This window comes from Mercenaria mercenaria, chromosome 19 (genome assembly GCF_021730395.1).
Source record: "Mercenaria mercenaria strain notata chromosome 19, MADL_Memer_1, whole genome shotgun sequence".
In the NCBI taxonomy this organism is placed as follows: Eukaryota; Metazoa; Mollusca; class Bivalvia; order Venerida; family Veneridae; genus Mercenaria; species Mercenaria mercenaria.
The window spans coordinates 7,218,683-7,239,834 of NC_069379.1; the positions used below are offsets into that span (position 1 = coordinate 7,218,683).

Below are 21,152 nucleotides of genomic sequence, written 5' to 3' on the forward strand. Positions count from 1 at the left end.
CTTCTAATCTCTATGCCTTTCCTTTTTTTCCCCCCCTACCCTGCTTTTTCCTTAAAGTACGTAACTCCTCTCCTTCATAACCAACTCTTTTTCCCACCTTTGTTTAGCTCTACAACACTATCATGAAAACACTACGTTAACACTTTTATAACACTAATACAACCGCTACTATAACAACCTGAGACACTAGTTAAAAAAACGGGAAAGGGGAAAACTAGACTTTCCCTAGTTTTCACTAAGCTATACATTTTTCCCGAACCAAAACAAAAAATTTTAACAAATACGTTAAAAATACAAAAACGCCTCCCCTAAAAAAAACAAATAAAATTGCGCAACAGTACATGTGGGCAATCAAGGTTGCATAGGCAACAATTTAACAAATTTCATGACAGTAGGTGTAACAATTACCCCTTTGCCTTATCAAAAAAATCAAAACAAATGTAACCCCCGTGTTTTAAAACTTTTGTGAACAAATAAAACAAAAAAAAAACCAAAGTGCTTTTTTCCTAAATAAAAAAAATAGGGTTTTAAAACCCCAAAATTTTAGCACAAAACTAAGAATAGGTTTTAAAAAAATGCAAGTAAAAAAGCTTTCTAACACACACCAAAAGAAAAAAAAAAAAAATACTTTTCTGGTTGAAAACGGGACACTAATAACCAAAAAGGTTTACTGGAGAATTTGGGCACGCACAAATAAAAAGTGAGTTTGGGAATCAACCCCTTGTCAAAGGGGGTCAATCTCAGCACAGATACTGATTTGGTTAATCATAGAGTGACCAAAAAACCCCAAAAAAAAATAAAAAGGGAAAAACTCAAAACCCCCGAAACCCCGTGCGAAAAAACTCCCATCAGTCTGTGGGCCACAAAATGGTTTTCTGAAAACTACGGTTTTGTCTTGTCTTGTCTGAGGTAAGAAGTTTCCCCTGAAAAAAGAATAAAAATATTTTAAATTTTTTAAAATAAAACAAAACCCAAAAGGGAAAAATTTACAAATTATTGCTGCAGTTAAATTTGGGGGTTTTAAAAATGTTCAAAGCTACTGTGCTGGTCGAAACCAAACCCACTTGCACCATTTTGGCCGGAAAAAACCGTACCGGCACAGTAACCCTCAAACAAAACACCCCCCTTTTCAATATTTTTCAAAATTTTTTTTTCAAAAGATGATTATTAAAAAATGAATAGATATAAAAAAAAAAAAAAACTGATTATAAGAAAAAAAAAAAAAAAAAATTTTATATCTCTAGATACAAAAATTCTTTTAGTCCATTTTAATCCCGACGGACACCGGGTTTTTAAAGTAAATTTTGAAAAATTTTTAAATTGCACAAAAAAAAACAAAAATTTTTAAATTCAAAAAACAGTCCCTTTTTAAAAATGAATACGTTTTTCCTGTTGGCCCCCCTATGGTGGGGAGGTGATTTCAAATCCCTGACTGACCTTTCCAGAGGATAACAAAAAAACATCGTCCCTTTTCGGTTTTCGGCACAAAACCAAGGGAAAAGAAAGCTCTCGCTGGGGAAAACCCCATCCAGGGATTTAAAACAAGTGAACCTCGGGGAGGGAAATTCCGGGGTTTTGACATCACCAGGAAAAAACGTCTGGCGGAAGAAGCTAAAATATTAAAATTTTGGTAACAAACCCTACAAAAAAAAAAAATCAGGCCTAAAACTGCCCCCTTTGGGTACACCCTACCTTTCCCTAGGCTCCCTAAATAATACCCCCCACTTTTACCCAAAAAAAATGTTCTACTAAGTTCAAAAAGCCCCCATGAAATTAAATTTCGGGACAAATTTTTTAAATTTCCCTTTTTTAAAAACAAAGTTTCTTACTTTAAAGGGTTTTAAAAATTTAAAATAGGGAAAAAATATGAAAAAAATTGAAAGAAAAAATTTTAGGGAAAAGGGAAAAAGTAAACTGCACTATTTTTTACAAAATACAAATTAAAAAATTCAATGTAAACAAACGTAAAAATTTAGAAATTGGCATCCCTATAATATCAAAACCATACACTACAAAAAAGGGCCCTTTTAATTTTGATGTGCCTTTTAGACTGGCACACAAATTTCAAATTAAAAAATATATTACCTACACAGTAAAAACTTTCCATATAGATTTTAAAAACATAACAAAAAACCAAACGTAATTGGGGTTCCCCTAAATTTAAAAAAATGTTTTTACATAAGTTTTTGAAACAGTGCTTTTAAAAAATTAAAAACCAAAAAAAACAAATTTTTGATAAATTTTAAAAATCTTTTATAAATGAAAAAAATTTTAAATCCTCTTTGTAAAAATTTTTTTCAGAAGTCTTAAAAATTTAAAAAATTTATCCTGAAAATACCGAAAATAGCTAAAAATCACATGCCAAAATAAATGTTACAGAATTTTTGTAGAAAGAACAAAAATTTAAACCCAAAAAAAAATCGTAATTTCAAAAATCCCAAAAAAAACCCAACAAATAAAAATTTTTTTTTCCTCGATCGAAGGGATAAATTTTTACAAAAAAATAATTTTAAAATAATTTTTGTCCCATAAAGTCGTAAGGTTTTTGCGCAAAGGGAATCTAAATCCATCTATTTTTAAAGGGAAAAAGTCCCCCCAAAAATAAATTTTTTAGGAAATTCCCCGGCTAAAACCGTGGACCCCTTACCATTTCCATTTTCACCGGGGTTCACATATACCCGGGGGGGTCTAACTAAATTTTGGGGGAATTTAAATTGAAAAATTTTTTAGGCCCATTATTGGTTTTGGGGGAAAAAAACGAATTAAATGAAATTTTTAAAAAAAAATCAACTTTTTTTATTAAATGGGAAAAAATTTTAAAAGAAATTTACATGGAAATTTAAGTTATAAAAACAAAAAAAATGGGGGAAAGGGATTTCTGCTTTAAAACGACATTTTTCCTCATAACTCAAAAATTTACAAAAAAATATGCAATTTCCTGGGATTTTTCACTACAATAAAATAAGGCCCGTATGTCAGTTTGTGACAATATACAATATGTTATAACAAAACACTTGGATTAAAATTTATATATATATATATATAAACCTACAATTGTTTTCATATGGCAATTTTGGCCGATTATTTAAAAAGGTATCATAAGTTATTTATAGTAACAACAAAGGGAAATTAATCCTTAAAAAGGAATTCTATATAATATAAGTCCACAAGAAACTCTGTACCTGGCAGAGATAGGTCAAAATGCTCCTAAAAATTAGATGTAACATGCACAGAAAACTGGTCTAGATTTTCCCTACAACCAGTAATAAATAAGTTACAATATAATCTATTTATAGTAAAAAGGGACGTAATTCCAAAAACAAGGGTGCCTCACGGTGGTGAACATTTGTGACAAGTTATATCAAAATCCCTCCATGCATAAATAAGACATGCTCCAGACAAAGTCATTCTTGTATCTGACCTTTGGGCTCTATTTGTGACCTTGTCCTTAGACCTAAGGACCAGGTTCATGCGCATGTCACTTCGAGACATAGTGGTGAACATTTGTGTCGAGTAATATTAAAATCCCTTTAAGGATTGTTGAGTTACAGACTGGACAGGAAAAAAAACACTTTTGGCCTTTGACTTCCAAGTGTGACCTTGACCTTGCAGCAAAGGGCTCGGGTTTTGCGCAAAACACATTGTCTCATCTAGGGGAATATTTGTGCAAACTGATATTTAAATCCTGTTTTGCATGGCAAAGTAGACCTGGCAGGAAAATGTCCCATTTACATTAGATCTCAAAGTTCGACATTGATCTTTAAGCTAAGGTTCCGGGTGTTGCGCATGGCACGTCGTCTCATCATGGGGAACATTTATGCCAAGTAATATAAAAATCCCTTGACGGATGACAGAGTTCTGGACCGGACAGGAAAAAATCTTATTGACCTTTGACCTCCAATTGTGACCTTGACGTTTGAGCTAGGGTCCGGTTTTTGCGCATGACACGTCGTCTGATCATGGTAAACATTTGTGCCATGTAATATTAAAATCCCATCACGGATGGCATAGTTATGGACCGGAAGGAAAAAAGTCCTGTTGAACTTTGACCTCCAATTTTGACCTTGACCTTTAAACCAGGGTCCGGGATTTGCGCATGACACCTTATCTCATCATGAGAAACATTTTTGCCAAGTGATATTAAAATCCCTTAATGAATGACGGAGTTATGGACCGGACACGAAACAGATCTTATTCGTGCTATTCATTTGACTGCCAAATGTGACCTTGACATTTGAATCATTCCTATTTTAAATTCAATGTTGTATTGTATTTAACATAATGTTGCCATAAATGCAATGTCCATAGAAGGAAAGATTATGTCGCATAGTCCAAAATGGCTGTCGTATCATTAAATTTATAATATATAAAATGCCATATCTTTTTTGTTTTAGTCCAGTTTTCATCATTTGATTTTTGCTGGTTTTTTTTTCTTTCATTATGCTCTTTCTTAACTTAACAAGTGAATGGAGTATTGCCATGAGTGCCCTACTTAAAGGCACCTAATTTGCTCTACAGAGTAACATAAGGAACTGATGTCTGTCAATAATGTATAAACAATCTTGTACTATATATGCAATATGTTATAACAAAACACTTGGATTAAAATTTGCATATACAAAAACCTACAGTTGTTGCTTGTTTCATAACATTTATAAATATAAACAAGAGTGCCAAAATGTCACAATATATGCCCGTCATAGCAAATTTATTTACACTAGCACCTGTACTTTTATATTGACTTCTTTTGGCCAATTATAAAAAAGTAATAATATGTGTAATCTTTATTAACAATAAAGGGACGTTAATCCTAAAAAAGAAAACAAATCTATATAATATAAGCCCACATAAAACTCTATACTAGAAAATACACCTAAAAATTGGATGTAACATGCATGATGTACCACAAGAAAGTGGACTCGATTTTTCCCTATGGCCAGTAATAAAAAAGTTACAATATCAGCTTTTCATAGTAAAAAAGGGACATAATTTTAAAAACAAGGGTGCCTCACGGTGGTGAACATTTGTGACAAGTTACATCGAAATCCCTTTATGCATGAATAAAAAATGCTCCAGACAAAGTCATTCTCGTATCTGACCTTTGGCCATCTACTTGTGACCTTGACCTTAGACCTAGGGACCTAGTTCTTGCACATGGCACTCAGTCTTATGGTGGTAAACATTTTTGCCGAGTAATATTAAAATCCCTTTAATGATTGATGAGTTACAGACTGGAAAGAGAAAAAACCCTTTTGGCCTTTGTCTTCCAAGTGTGACTTTGACCTTTCGGCTAAAGGCACGGATTTTGCGCATGAAACGTATCTGATCCAAAAGAATATTTGTGCTAACTGATATTTAAATCCTGTTTTGCATGACAAAGTTAAAGACCGGGCAGGAAAAATATCCTATTGACCTTTGATCTCCAATTGTGACATTGACCTTTTAGCTAGAGTTCTGGGTGTTGCGCATGACACGTCGTCTCATCATGGGAAATATCTATTCCAAGTAATATTGTAATCCCTTGATGGATGACAGAGTTCTGGACCAGACAGGGAAAAAACTTATTGACGTTTAACCTCCAATTGTGACCTTGACCTTAGAGCTAGTATTTCTGACTTTGCATGTGACACGTCGTCTCATCATGGGAAACATTTTTGCCAAGTAATATTAATATCCCTTTTTGGACGAACAGGAAAAACATCGTGTTGACATTTGACCTCCAATTGTGACCTTGACCTTATGAACTGGTCACGAAACAGACCCTGTTCATGCCATGTTAACATTTTGACTGCCAAATGTGACCTTGACCTTTAAACTAGGGTTCTGATGAATGCCAGAGTTATGGACCGGACACGAAATGGCAGACGGACGGACGGACGGAAAGACGGACGGAATGACAGGCGGACGGAAAAGCGCATTCCTATAGTTCTCGTTTTCTATGTTTTCAATCTAATTTGTCAAATATTGCATAGTCCCCTTTATGTATGAATAAAGTAAAAACGAAGACACTATTTCATCGTAGGAGTTAAATTTAAATCCGATATTTTACTTAATCCATTTTGTGTATAGAAATGCAATGCCAATACATGTGTACTCCAATTAATTATTTTTACCTTTGCACGACTTATTAGTTTCGTTGAAGATAAATCCTGTTTCACATACACACGTATAACCGCCTGCCATATTTCTACAATTTCCATGTCCTGAACAGTTAATATTGTTTTCGGTGCATTCATCAATGTCTAAAAAAGACAACATTTTTCTGAATTGCACTTTCCGTGGAGACATGGTTACTCTCAGTTCAAATTCATATAATATAGAGGAATGTGGAAAAATATCAGAAATGACAATTTGTTGCATTTGATTTGTTAGACAAAAATAAAAGCAATAGAAATCACACTAAATTATGTTTCGACTATTACTTTCATAAAATATGCTATTTTGTTGATGAAATGCTTTATCAATCACTAACCTTAATTATTTAATCATTAACCCCAATTCTAATACGACAGTAGCTAAGGTATTCAAATTTAATATCACTATTAACAATAATATATTCAAATTTCAATTAAAGCATGATAATAAGTCTATGTAATTGTTTTAAGAAACTTACCTTCGCAAGTGATGTTTGATGCATATTGTAATTTGTTTGGATGAGACCGGTATCCGTTATTGCATTCGCATGTCCAATTACCGAACGTATTACTACATTTTCCACCGCAAGAGAAAGATCTATTAGAACACTCATTAATATCTGTCAAGAAAAATGGCAATATGAACATACATGTAAGAACTTAAAATGTTATTTACATTTATTTAAGTTATAGCATGATATTCAGGCTCGTGCATCGAATTTGCAAATATGTTTACAACAGCTAGTAAATTTTTCTTATTTAAACACTTGTATGACTGAAAAAAAATCTCAAATGCCGTAATGACTGCGAGAGAGAGAGAGAGAGAGAGAGAGAGAGAGAGAGAGAGAGAGAGTGCAAATACCTTCACAGACCACAACATCCTTGGAAACCTCATTTCTCCAAAATCCAACACTAGGGCAAATGCAAGTCCAGTTACCATCTGTGTTAGAGCAATTTCCATTCTTACAGGAATATTCTGTTGAGCTGCATTCGTCAATGTCTAAAATGGAGCATTGTGTAACATATTTCAATTTACTAATTATTTTCATGCTTGGAAGCAATTTGTTGTTTACATTAAGAATTTGAACAAGATTAGTTTTAATTTCATAACCTTGCTTTATTATATGTTCACCTCATCGACACATATAAAACATGAAAACAAAATAAGGCGGGAAAGTAATATTTTCCATTCTAGAGAACCTTCACAACTCTCGGAATTCATAAGAGGGATTTTCTTTCAAGTATGTTTTAAATATTCATGATAAAATCATGATATTACCGTTGCAAGATACATTATACGGATCTGTATCGTTCTTGAAGTATCCGCCGGCACATAAACAAGTATATCCTTTCTGAGTGTTCACGCAATTTCCATGTCCGGAACAGGTCATACTTCTCTCAACACATTCGTCAATATCTAAAATATATCATCATTATGTTTTTCAAAATGGGAATGATGTAATATGAAAAATTAGTTTACAGTTCTTCAAACACAGTAAATTTCTTGTTTACTACATGTCTTATACCAATAAAATTTAAATTGAAAATCGCTCAAATATGCGATTCCCCATTTTAGTAATGTCTCGTCGGGTCGATTTTACGATAGAATATTTGTTTAAAAACAACGAAAAAGACCAAAACTTGAATTCTATGGGGGGGGGGGGGTGCTTTTTTAGCTTGCTTTCTGTGCGAGAAATTCCAAAAGCATTGGCAAGCTGAGAACCAGTTCTTGCAATATACAAACCCAAAGAGAATCTTTCTACATGAAAGTTGTTTCCTTTTGGCGTAACTATGCGCTTGTATATGCGCTAGCTTATGTACTTTACAGTCTCAGGTATGTCGAACATTAGCATAATAAATGCACCCCTGACTAGCTTTCACAAAAAGCTATCTTTGTTAATCTAAATTAAAAGTATGTGGTATACCGTTTGTAAAGCAGAATTTCTGCTACGCTTTAAGGATGTTGGATACGTTTCAGGCCAATTTGTTCTACAATTAAGAATTTTTTCATACTTTGCATGTTTGAAGATCTTTAGTATCTATTTCATATAAAAGCAAAAAAAAACGGTAGGTCACCGAACTCCTTTTCATTATATCGGCCATTTTCTACACACACTGTCAAGACAAAAGTGAAATTTGAAAAACCTGGAAAAATTGGGGGTACATTTCAAAACACAAACTATCTTTATCAGTTGTAAAATAATTGTATTTCTAACAATTCAGTTTGAATATGCTATGAAGTCAGTATGAAATTTTACTGATTTTCACATAATACTGTTACTCATTTTCACAAGGCAATATAATTACCCCACCCACTTTTTTTCCAATGGGACCAGTACTTGTATCAGTCTAAAGATAGCATAACATTATTTCTACAATTAAGATTTTTGAAATACTTTTTGTATATATTGTGTCTCAAAACTGATTCAAAATAAGGGTAAAAAAATTGGGGGTCACCGGACATATAAGAGAGATATTCTGTATTTTATCATGAAAGTACCAAAATTTTAGAATATTGGGGTTTGCTGGCAAATAAGCTATAACAACAAATATTTTCATGAAAAAAAAACAACGCCTAAACAATATGAACATGTGTGCAAAACATAATTTTAAATAACAAAATAGTTCCAAACCATTTACATCGACATTTCATCATAAAAAAACAGATGTAATATTACCCCACCCACTTTTTTAAAGTTAAGTATGAATTATATAGCATTGTTAACACTCCAGCATGAATATTACTATAACAATCTTCACCAAAGTAAAAAAAACAATATGCATGGCTACATAATCTGGAATGTGTTGCATTATGGGGATGATCCGACCAGTATATCAAGAGTAATGTGCCCCTGATATAGTAAAAAATAGCAATATTTACCCATTTTTTACAACTGTATCATTTTTATTTAAAGCAATCTTGAATAAACTTAGAAATTGTCTAAAATAGACAATGTGTACGGCCATAGGGTCTTGCAAGTCCTAGATTTCAGGCATTTTCAGACTAGCAAGTCCAGAGTTATCTGTCCCTGTTATATAAAATGTTGCAATATTTGACAATTTTAACGCTCTAGTTTGAACATTTTCATAACAATTTTGATCAGATTTAATGGCAATGTAACACAAGCTCTTGGAATAACTCGATTTTGGGTATGATCAGACCAGCTTGTCCGGAATTATGTGCTCCTGATATATCACAAAAGCTGTCTGTTAACAGCACACTTGAAGGGGTTTAGGAGATACAGAACAGACACAAAATTGAAGGCTTTGAGTTGTGACCTTGACCTTGAAACGACATGGGAGACTCATGGGTTCTGCACATTGTCTTGATGAGGTGATTATTTGAACCAAGTTTCATGAAAATCCTTCAACATGTTCAAGGGGTTTAGGAGATACAGAGCGGACACAAAATGTTACGCAAGGACGGAAGATGGAAGGACGGAAGTAGGGAAGGGTGGACAGAGACCATTCCTATAACCCCCACCACTTGTGGCGGGGGAGTTATAAACACCACGACAATAACAATGGAGGAAATGACCTTCAATTCAGCACCTATAAAATTTCATGTTGTGATAATTGCCTGCAAAAACAAGTCCCAGTACTGTACCGTATTATCATTTTCTAACAGATGGTTAACCACCTTAAATATTACTAACAGGTAGTGAACCACCCCAAGTAATCTAAAATATTTCTAATTGTCACTCAAAAATGTTCTGGTATGTAGGACTCAATGAAAATTATCTTATATCATATATGATAATAAATCACCTTAATGTCCAGAAGTTGTGTTGAGCTACCTTAAATAATTCTTCCTATAGTAAGTAACTGAATTAAACCAACAAGAGCTGTCAGTGGACAGCGCGCTCAACTATTCTCAGTGCTTGATAAGCAATTAGTTAAACTTTAAAATTACTATAAGCATATTCTAAGTCGAAAAGGGGCCATAATTCAGTCAAAATGCTTGATAGAGTTGCCTCCTCCTTTTTACAGACTGGGGTCATGATGGTAAACAAGTATGCAAAATATGAAAGCAATATCTCAATGGACTTTGAAAATATTTGGGGTGGTACGCAAACTTTAACATTTATTCAAAGTCGAAAAGGGGCCATAATTCAATCAAAATGCTCGATAGAGATGCCTCCTCCTTTTTATTGACTTGGGTCATGATGGTAAACAAGTATGCAAAATATGAAAGCAATATCTCAATGGACTTTGAAAATATTTGGGGTGGTACGCAAACTTTAACATTTATTCTAAGTCAAAAAGGGGCCATAATTTAGTCAAAATGCTTGACAGAGTTGCCTCCTCCTTTTCACAGACTGGGGTCCTGATGGTAAACAAGTATGCAAAATAAGAAAGCAATACCTCAATGGACTTTGAAAATATTTGGGGTGGTACGCAAACTTTAACATTTATTCTAAGTCGAAAAGGGGCCATAATTCAGTCAAAATGCTTGACAGAGTTGCCTCCTCTTTTTTACAGACTGGGGTCATGATGGTAAACAAGTATGCAAAATATGAAAGCAATATCTCAATGGACTTTGAAAATATTTGGGGTGGTACGCAAACTTTAACATTTATTCAAAGTCGAAAAGGGGCCATAATTCAGTCAAAATGCTTGATAGAGTTGCCTCCTCCTTTTTACAGACTTGGATCATGATGGTAAACAGGTATGCAAAATATGAAAGCAATACCTCAATGGACTTTGAAAATATTTGGGGTGGTACGCAAACTTTAACATTTATTCTAAGTAGAAAAGGGGCCATAATTCAGTCAAAATGCTTGACAGAGTTCCCTCCTCCTTTTTACAGACTGGGATCATGATGGTAAACAGGTATGCAAAATATGAAAGCAATACCTCAATGGACTTTGAAAATATTTGGGGTGGTACGCAAACTTTAACATTTATTCAAAGTCGAAAAGGGGCCATAATTCAATCAAAATGCTTGATAGAGTTGCCTCCTCCTTTTTACAGACTTGGATCATGATGGTAAACAGGTATGCAAAATATGAAAGCAATACCTCAATGGACTTTGAAAATATTTGGGGTGGTACGCAAACTTTAACATTTATTCTAAGTAGAAAAGGGGCCATAATTCAGTCAAAATGCTTGACAGAGTTCCCTCCTCCTTTTTACAGACTGGGATCATGATGGTAAACAGGTATGCAAAATATGAAAGCAATACCTCAATGGACTTTGAAAATATTTGGGGTGGTACGCAAACTTTAACATTTATTCTAAGTAGAAAAGGGGCCATAATTCAGTCAAAATGCTTGACAGAGTTGCCTCCTCTTTTTTACAGACTGGGATCATGATGGTAAACAAGTATGCAAAACATGAAAGCAATATCTTAATGCACTTTGAAAATATTTGGGGTGGTACGCAAACTTTAACATTTGTGTGACGCTCACGCCGGGGCAAGTAGGACAGCTCCCCTATTCTTCGAATAGTCGAGCTAAAAACCTATCAAAGTATCTTTCAAGTTCAGAACTGACTAGTACTGAAATAAATAAATTTCTTTTTAATTCACTGCACAAAATATTATATTTGAAAATTTCTATTAATTGACTATTTGAGAAAAGTACCTTGGACCTTTCATCAACGAAATTTACCAAAATTCTCTAATATAAAGCAAAGAAAACCTGTAATTTGTTCAGGATAATATTAAACAGTAATGTTCAAATCAAATAAAAGTACATGAATTTGTATACTGGGTATAAATAACTCAAACAGATTTTCTGAAAATCTATTAATAGAACAGTTTTACTTTATGCTAAAATTAGTTAACCACTGGACCAATGAAAAATCAATACTACCTTGTAATGAGGATGTGGAAAATTGCTGGAATCCCAAAATGTGTACAGTAACTAATAAATGGGGATCCAGAAACTGAATCAAAAAAATAGGACAAGTCTAAAAATAAATTCCACTGACTAAGATTAGTAACAAAGTACTGGCTTGTTGAATATACCTTTTAATTGTTAAATATATTGTTTTAAAAAGAAATTTTTATTTTGATGGCAATTTCAATAGATTTAAGAGATAAAATTTAGTTTGAAAAGAGATAGACAGAAGATACATCCAAAGAACTACAAATACATTACAGCTATTTGATACAACATGCAGATTCCTTCACCAATTATAGTTTAATTCTGTTAAAATCCCTTTTACCAAGTTAATGTGACTTGTGAATTTTCTTTCTGTCTTTTACAATAGCACATCATCTTGGCTGATAGTGATTCTTTTTTTTTTAATTTGTACTTTATTGAAATCACGCAAAAATCCTAACTGATTACTGAAATACTAAACAGTTGTAAAGTTACAACATCCAATTTTGAAAAATTTTGATTGATTTCAATACATATTAATTTTACATTCACTCTAAACCTGTATGATATAATGAACACAATTCTCTCAGATCACTAGCTGTTTACTGGAGGAATCACCGTGTAAAAGTCAAATCAAAATAAGTGTAGACCAGTCTGTAAAGACTGTCTCTTCTGTCTATGGTAAACCTGCTTCCAAACTTTTCCATACACTAAAAGTTTTCATTTTACTAGTATAATCTTTCTATGTATGTTGTTTCGTCAGAATCACCGGATTTTTTCTGCATCCTAAACTCAGTGTTGTCGACCTCTGTAATTGACTTTGTACTTCTGTTCTGTCACCCACTAACATTATTCATAAAATTTCTTCACTTGACAAATTAATCACCACATATGTATAAACATCAACATATGTGTGAAGTCTGGAGTACATCTGACATTTATTATAATATAAAATTCTGGTTCACGTATTTTTTAAGAGTATCCTGCACAAAGCTCAGCAAAAATTTCTCTCAGAATTGATAATTTATAAATTAATGTTACTTCAAATACTTGTCAATCTGACTGCACATCATTTAACGACCACACATTTACAGTTGACACCTCATCACGAACTCTCACTGGGGCTGCATTATTGTACTCGCCCTTACTTCGAACTTCACCAGTTAAAAGAAGGAGAAATGTGGTCTGGTCTGCTCTTTATTATTTCCTTAGTATCTGTTCTACCAAGACATTTCTAAAACTGTACTCTACTCATATCTGGTTCTGAAAATAGACATAATCATATCTGGTTCTGAAAATTGACAATCAATACAATTCGCATTGTTACAGAATACTAACTTGATTACTTATAATTAAATATTTTAAAATTATGTATACTAGTCTTTATTAATTCATTCAAAAATCATCATGATAAAACATATTTAAGCACGATGGTCCATTACTCCAGAAAAGATAAAAGAACCTTAAGGCCTCAACAGATATTAAGTTCTAGTTGTACAACACTAATTTAATTATCTCAAAGATGTACTATTTTAAAATAGGTACTGAAAAGAATGTCTGAATGTAACCATTCTTAATAAAAAATAATATCCAATGAATTTGATTATGCATGACACAAATGAGCCACGCCATGAGAAAACCAACAAAGTGGCTTTGCGACCAGCATGGATCAAGACCAGCCTGTGCATCCACGCAGTCTGATCAGGATCAATGATGTTTGCTTTCAAAGTCTATTGCAATTAGAGAAACCATTTCATAGCGAACAGCATGGACAAGACTGCGCAGATGCTGTCGGAAAGGCAATATGTTGGTTTTCACATGACGCGGCTCAAATCTTACAAAATAGAACATGTCCTAATCTGTAGGTCAAGAAAGATTTACGAAATCACGGAATAGCATCGTACACACGATAACATTTGGCTGTACATCTTAAATATAATTGGTGTTGTACAACAAAAACCTACCGTCTGTTGAGGGCTTTAGAATGAACTAAAATAATTAATCAACAATTACAGTACAGTATGATCTACTATCAAATGACAATACAATATATTTTACATGACTCACCAGACTTTTGGAATCTGTAAACCATAAATGAACAGGAACAATGCCACACCACTCATGACAACTTCCGCATTCATTCTGGCGCTTTGCTATTTTGTGTTGATGTCGTATGTATTTCCATGTTGTTTTTTTCCAGTATTTATTTTGGAAATTTTATGGAAAATGTAGACAAGCTTTAATTTACTGTCGCCCAGTGGCTGCTTTTAAATTTCTGACTTTTGTAAGCTGCCTTGTCAAGTGGTCCAATTCAATAAGTCCTTCCTTCCTGCAATCTGGAAACTGGATAAAGTCCTCATGGATCACTAGTGTAGGAATTCCGAATGCCAGACAAAATGTCCTTTTTTACGAACCATATTTAGATCTATAGAAATACTTCACAATCTGTTCCGGTACTCTCGACAGCTAACAATTACCGCCTAAAACTGATGGCAAACGTAAAACAAATGACAGACGTTGTGAGACGAAGAATTCGTCAACTTTTTAGCCAAAAAACTGCATCAAGACGACACTTCCGCATTGCGCCAAAACAAACGACCGCTTTACGAAACCGGTGAATGTCGTTAAAAATCCTGCGATAAACTTAGATTTAAAGCCTCAACGAATAGTTTCCTTCTACCTTTTCCATTAAGACGCCGGTTATTGAAGATTCTCTTGGATAGCAAGCAAAAAATAAGTAAAATTCAACACACTTAAATTTTTCGACTTTACGTAAAACGAAACCATTCGCGCATGCGCACAAAATGTATCGAACTACCTTAAATTAGTTGGATCTGTAAAATAATTGCCGTGAAGTGTTTCTTTATATTAATAAGAACAGTAGCATACAGGAAGTGTTAAAAGTATCTTTATATGTAAAAAGAAATACAAATCCATGCCAGCTGAAATCAAAGCACTTAAACATAACATGTGAAAATGCTATACTAATACTTTATTGCTGGATTAATGCATGATAAATATAAACTACTGCAAAGCTACATATATGTCGATTTTGTTAAATCTAATGTTGCCTTATTTCCACAATGCCGAAAGTCATTTTTTGTCAAAATTGAGATTTTAGTGACATTAGGTATGTCTCTATGACATCTGCATGATGGTGAATTCGTGGCCTGCCTTGTAGAACTTACATATACAGGCTATATGTTAGTTCAACAAGCAGTGCAAAGTCATTGACACTCGAATCTTTAAACGCCGTTTCCGAAAACTACATAAAAGCTAGTTACGGCATTGTGGAAATGAAGCGACTTAAACGTTTCACATTTTGCTGTTTTCATACCTGTACATGTAATAAGGGTTTCACTGATAGATACAGAATGATACCCCTTAGGACAGGCGCATTGCCACGTGTCATTGATGCATGACCTACTGCCACCGTCACATTTTAAGTCCTTGTATTTATCACACTGGCTGATTTCTGCGTGAAAAACGTACAAGGAATAAATATATCAAGGATGAGCTTTTCCATATATCTCTCTTATACCATACTGTTACAGTGTCTTTTTACAGTCATCACAAAATAAAACATTTTTCAACTATCTCAACAAAAACGAATCAATATGTAATAAATAAGTACCAGACATACAAATGCATGTACATGGCAACTGACCGTTTCAAGATTGTGTCCCAGTGTGTTTGTTTTTTATTTGATTTCCATTTGTTTTACTTCGTTTTTATTTACATTTGTGTAAATGTTTATCGTGGAAACATCATTACAAGTATACACTACTGTAGGGTTTCGTTTATGGAAGCTGACTTCCTGAAACGTTGGTATTCTTACTGGACCGTTTCCTTATTATCATGAAGTACCATTCTTTATGTGTTATATAACTAATTTATCATTAAACAATAAAGTCTATTTTTTTTCTGATACAGTAGTCTTCTATTGTGAGTTTAGTGTCAGATACTGATGTTGATAACATAACTCATAATTTGTTTGTTTTTTTCCCACAGATACCAGCCTTTATTACAAAGTATTTCATTTCTGTTATAATAGCTAACCTTCACATGTAAAGTTATTTCTGTCGTCTTGAACCGGAACAAAGCTGCTAATTTTGCATTTGCACGTCCAGTTTCCAGGAAGATTTACACAAGTTTCATTGTTACAGTTGTTGGTTTTACATTCGTCAATATCTGTATTATAAGATAAAGCAAAACCAACCGTTATTATACCATTGTATATTATCTGCTCTCAAAAATATATACATTTATTTTATGTTTTCCAGTGAATTATAGAGTTTTCTCAGTGAAATAAAAGTGATAATCAACAGTTTTGAAACAGTAGATTATCATTTTTATTTTTCACTGTTTTTGCCGAACTAGTTCCAGTCCTCCGTCGCGATCGAAGTCATATTGTATACCGAGCGTTATGAATACTGGGGACCATAATGACGATGACGTCGTTAAAATGACGTCATTTGTGTTATGTTTTCTGTTGATCTTTCCCGTGATTTTCGACATTTTATAAATTACGCAACAAAAATAGTGTTTAACACATGAAATAAAAAGAAAATTTGTTTGTGTCAGTGAAATGTCAATTTTATTTCACTCGTGAGCAACAAACAATGTCATTTTCACTCGTGGCTACGCCACTCTTGAAAATATCAGTTTTTGATGCTCACTTGTGAAATAAAATTGGTATTTCACTGAAACAAACAAATATCCTCTATATGCATGCGCTTATATTGGTTCAATACCTTTATCATTAAAATACCTGAGTGTAATGAGATGATCTATTTTCTGTTATTACGTGGCGGATTACCGATAACCTTTTTATAATTTTTATCAACCTTCAAACAAGTTCTGTAATATCATAATTTACTGATGCAACACTACACGATCAGAAGAAAATACGACAGAACCTGCAAACTGTTATCTGTTTTTTAAATTAACACTCAGACTGATGCTATTTAAGAAAAAACAATCTTCAAACTATACAGAGATATGCTCATTGTATTTTATTATATGTATATTTCGGTATTAGTGATCTAATACAATCAGTTTGTGGAATAAGTCACATTTTATGGGGTTTTTTTTTGCTATAGATTTCTGGTTCTTATAGTATACCTAGAGGTAGGGTATAACATGTACAGAGGCATTTTCTTTCTGGCCCGGTGCCAGTGTGATTAAGCGTAAAATCTGTTTGAAAATACAATGTACTACAAATAAAAACAAGTTTAAAGCCTATATCTATACCGATGCAGAATTTTTCTGATGGATTCAATTTCTCATATCCGTCCTTGCATTTGCAAAATGTTGTGCCAGTCTGTTGCCGACAGTCAGTTGTCGCTGGGTCACATTTGCCATTTGATGTCAAATCACACAGTATATTATCGGAATCTTAATAAAAAATTAAACAAGTAGAAAAAAATCTTATTTATTGCTAGTTTTGAAAATATAGGAAAAAGAAAATTTTCAAACACCTACAAAACACACTTTATTATTGCACAAATAAATGTCATTTGTTAGCATTAACTACAATAACCACAATACCAACAACAACAGCAGTAACTTAAAACTTTGTTTCAACTCTTACTAACATCAGTTGCTAATAATAGTTTCATGAGTATAAACAAAGAATCTATCAAAGTTATGTACAGTTGTATGGCCACGTCAAATGTTTGTTTTACTGGGTTAATCCAAATTATATATGATCTTAGTATTCAAACTGTACAGTTATACGCTTATGCAAAATTTGAATCAAGCCGTAACTGATTTCACTTCTTAATTATTACAAAGATTATTTCATACATCATTACAATTTTATAGTGCTGTATGAGGCAGCGTTCATACCTTTGAATATGTAGTAGGAAGCATTCCTAAAAGTCATTTCTGTGTCAGGTGAATATCGAAACAACAGGCTTCTACCATTAAACACCGTTTTCAATACATTTGATACTCTGTCACGTCCAACATGCTCGCCCATGCGCAAGTTATACATAACGGTGTACTTATGCACCGGTAAAACACGGGCACTACAAGAACACGAATTTGTAAAATCAACAGCATATTACGTCTAGGGCTAGAGTCTTACTATCCATACAGATTGTGCTTTAATTTCCTTAAATGTTTTCATATTAAGAATGTATATAAATGCAAAACGAAAAGAAAAATGTAGAAATGTTTTGTACAAGCAATTCATTCTTAATGTTTTGTTTACAAAAGTATTATGTTTAATTCGTATTTATTTACACATAAACGGTAATACATTACCTTATGACTTCTTCCAGACTCAGCACAGTGGCAGAGACAAACAAACTGCTTATAGGCACACGGTAAGTTGTATCTTCGAATGTGTTGTTTGAGTAGATTAACTTCAACTGGATTTATGATATTGAAACAGTTTGTATCCGTTTTGAAGTGTGGGAATTGACTTTTACAATGCTTACCTAAATTAATTTCATTTTAGTGTCCGACAATAATTTCGGACGACGACACATAAAAGCGATTTTACACTTCTTTATCCAAATAAATAGTTCATTCATTTAGCGTGTACCAAAATGTAAAACAAATAACATTGAAAAAGAAATAGTGATTTACTTAAAATGTATGATCAATTATTTTCAATTCTTATGTATTTTAAGACTCTGTAATACCTGATCTTGGATGGAATTAATAATTGTTTCTCTACTTGACTGCCCCATCCAGAGTATACTTAGGTTTCCAATGTAACTAAAATTTCCTGAAAAGATTAATACATTTATGAATTAGTGTTATTGATAAAAAAAATATTTCTTCACACATCTTGCTTGACCAAATTAAGTCTGATCATTTTAATGCTAGATGTGTTTGAGGCAGAAAACGTGTAGACGTAATTTGGACAACGAAAATATGAATTTCATTAATTAAATAACCAAATGTTTGTTTAGACCACAGAACACAGATGCAAATGTCTATTTTCTCATTTAATTACAGTATGAATGTTTCTGCTTGTATGAAACCATCACAGCTGTTTTAGTCCAATTACCAAAGCATTGCATAGTCCTCGTAAAAAGAGCGCTTCGAAGCTTATAAGCGTTTGTTTACACGTATATAAGTGAGTGAAATTACACGCATAAAGTGTTTTTTGAAATTTCTGGCTATAATGATGATGTTAAAGACCTAATTAAACTGAAATAAATGAATAAGTAATTTTAAAGACACTGACCAACAGATTTTGGCTAAAAATGATCTTTATTTCAAATTAAAGTTTGGTCATATTATGAACATTAGAATTTGAGTTTTTCTTTCTAAACTATCTTAAAAATGCCAAAATCAAGGAAATCAGATGAACGTGCGAGAATCGAACCCGGACCGGTGCGGCAATAAAGAAGTTTACCGTTGTTGTTACCAATACCGCTATTGAGGATTTAGTGTCCAATGCGCGTTAAATATAGATGTTTATAATCGAGGCAATTTACCTCGATTAAAGCGTTACAAATTCTTTTCTATTTTTATCGTAAAAAACAGTAGTAAAAACAATTAATTCACATGTGTTTTCGTAACATATAATATGTCAGTTATTAAGTGTCCAAGCATTCTTAAGAAATACAGCATTAATTTCCAGATATCTAAAAAATCTTCTTTTCTTATGTCGAAAGATCTGGAGGCCAGTGCCCTTAAGATGCATGTATTATAAACATATTTAGGTACTATGACCAAGCTTTTTAAAGAACGTTGGAGAGAAATTTCAAGAAACAATATTCATGTTGAAGGTGTGTCATACAGTTCTATTACTTAAATGAAACGGAACAAAAATTGTTTTTCTCTCGAGAACAAACCATAATAACAAGGAAGAAGCAAAAGCGGAGTCCATGATATTATTTTTCAAATCACGTAATGGAAATAGCCTGACTGACATCCTCCAAAAAAGCAAAATCATAAAAATTATTAACACACGTCATGCATGTAAGAAAGTACTATGCCAATCTATAGAAGAAAAAGTTAACGAAAACTAAGACAAACCAATCAGAATATTGTCTGAGAAAACATACCTTTAATGGGTTGCCCTTATGCTCAACAAACTTGTACAAGAAAACTGTTATCAAGCCGACAATCTTTGTCCACTTGTATTAAAATATAATGGTTAAGAATTATTAGCTTCTTCGTCGGTGAATCCATTCCACAAAAGTCGGACTAATCGGGCAAATATATGTATATGCAAATTCATCTAGTATTAACCGGAAATGGAAAATATAATATATAATAGACTAAGTTGCCGAAAAAAATCAGCACTTACATACCTTGGCATCGGTAAACTGGATATGTTGCATTTCCAACGGGTTGCCATTGTCTACCATCTGGACAACTACAATTCCAAGATCCTACACTGTTATAACAGGAACCATGTACACATCGCTCTTTCGTGGTACGATTATATTTAAAGGCGTCACATTCGTTTATATCTGTTGGCAAAGAATTTCACAAATATACAGGTCGCAAATTTTTAATTGAAAACATTGTACTAGTTACTTTGGTTCCTGACTTAATTTCCTGACTGTAATGCTAGGCGCTTTGCCGTAATTGATCCAGTGTATGTTCCTATAATCTCACACTTTCTCTCTCTTTCTCGCCCTGTTCCTCACTCATATGGAGGAAAACCAATTTGCACATCTGGACACTAATTCAAGCATGGGTGGGTGGGTACCTATCGACACTGCACCATTGCATAGCTTCCTAAGAGTGTTATTCCCTTTCTATATAGACTTTCTTATTCGTTCCCTTTGTAAAAACATTGCCTAATTAATCGGCACGTAAGTGACGTAATATGGTACTAGTCATAATATAACGTCATGAAGTATGTACAAAATGTTGGTAAGTACCTGATTCTATGTGCTATTTAACAATACCTTTTGAACGTGACAAGAACAAAAGATAGTACATGTCAATCCCTACCATCGGCATAGCGTTAAAAATATACTCACTCATGGTTTGTTTTTTCCAGTGTACAAAACCTCAGAATTGGGAGCCGCCTGTTTTACACATGCAGGCATGTATAAGATCTTTATGTACGTTTAAAATATCTGTCTAAAACTTTCACGTTAACTTATGTTTTCATTTTGTTTCTCAAATATTCTTGCTTATCATGAGCAGGAGAGCTCTTAACTGGTAAATGATATGGATTTGTAATGTTTCAGTTTATCAAAATATTAAT

General features: G+C 33.2%; 1 protein-coding gene across 1 annotated transcript in view; it reads right to left on the reverse strand.

Annotated features, from left to right (window-relative positions):
• LOC123543070 (uncharacterized) overlaps positions 1-21,152 on the reverse strand; it is a 72,913-nt gene that overhangs the window by 23,974 nt on the left and 27,787 nt on the right. Inside the window, exons 18-28 of the mRNA XM_053532098.1 lie at positions 20,242-20,403; positions 18,616-18,701; positions 18,233-18,339; positions 17,813-17,994; positions 17,216-17,359; positions 16,022-16,153; positions 15,300-15,437; positions 7,414-7,551; positions 6,997-7,134; positions 6,614-6,754; positions 6,114-6,242 (exon numbers count right to left, since the gene is read on the reverse strand). Of these exons, the coding sequence (XP_053388073.1) occupies positions 6,114-6,242; positions 6,614-6,754; positions 6,997-7,134; positions 7,414-7,551; positions 15,300-15,437; positions 16,022-16,153; positions 17,216-17,359; positions 17,813-17,994; positions 18,233-18,339; positions 18,616-18,701; positions 20,242-20,403 (1,497 nt within the window). The remainder of the gene's footprint in view (positions 1-6,113; positions 6,243-6,613; positions 6,755-6,996; positions 7,135-7,413; positions 7,552-15,299; positions 15,438-16,021; positions 16,154-17,215; positions 17,360-17,812; positions 17,995-18,232; positions 18,340-18,615; positions 18,702-20,241; positions 20,404-21,152) is intronic.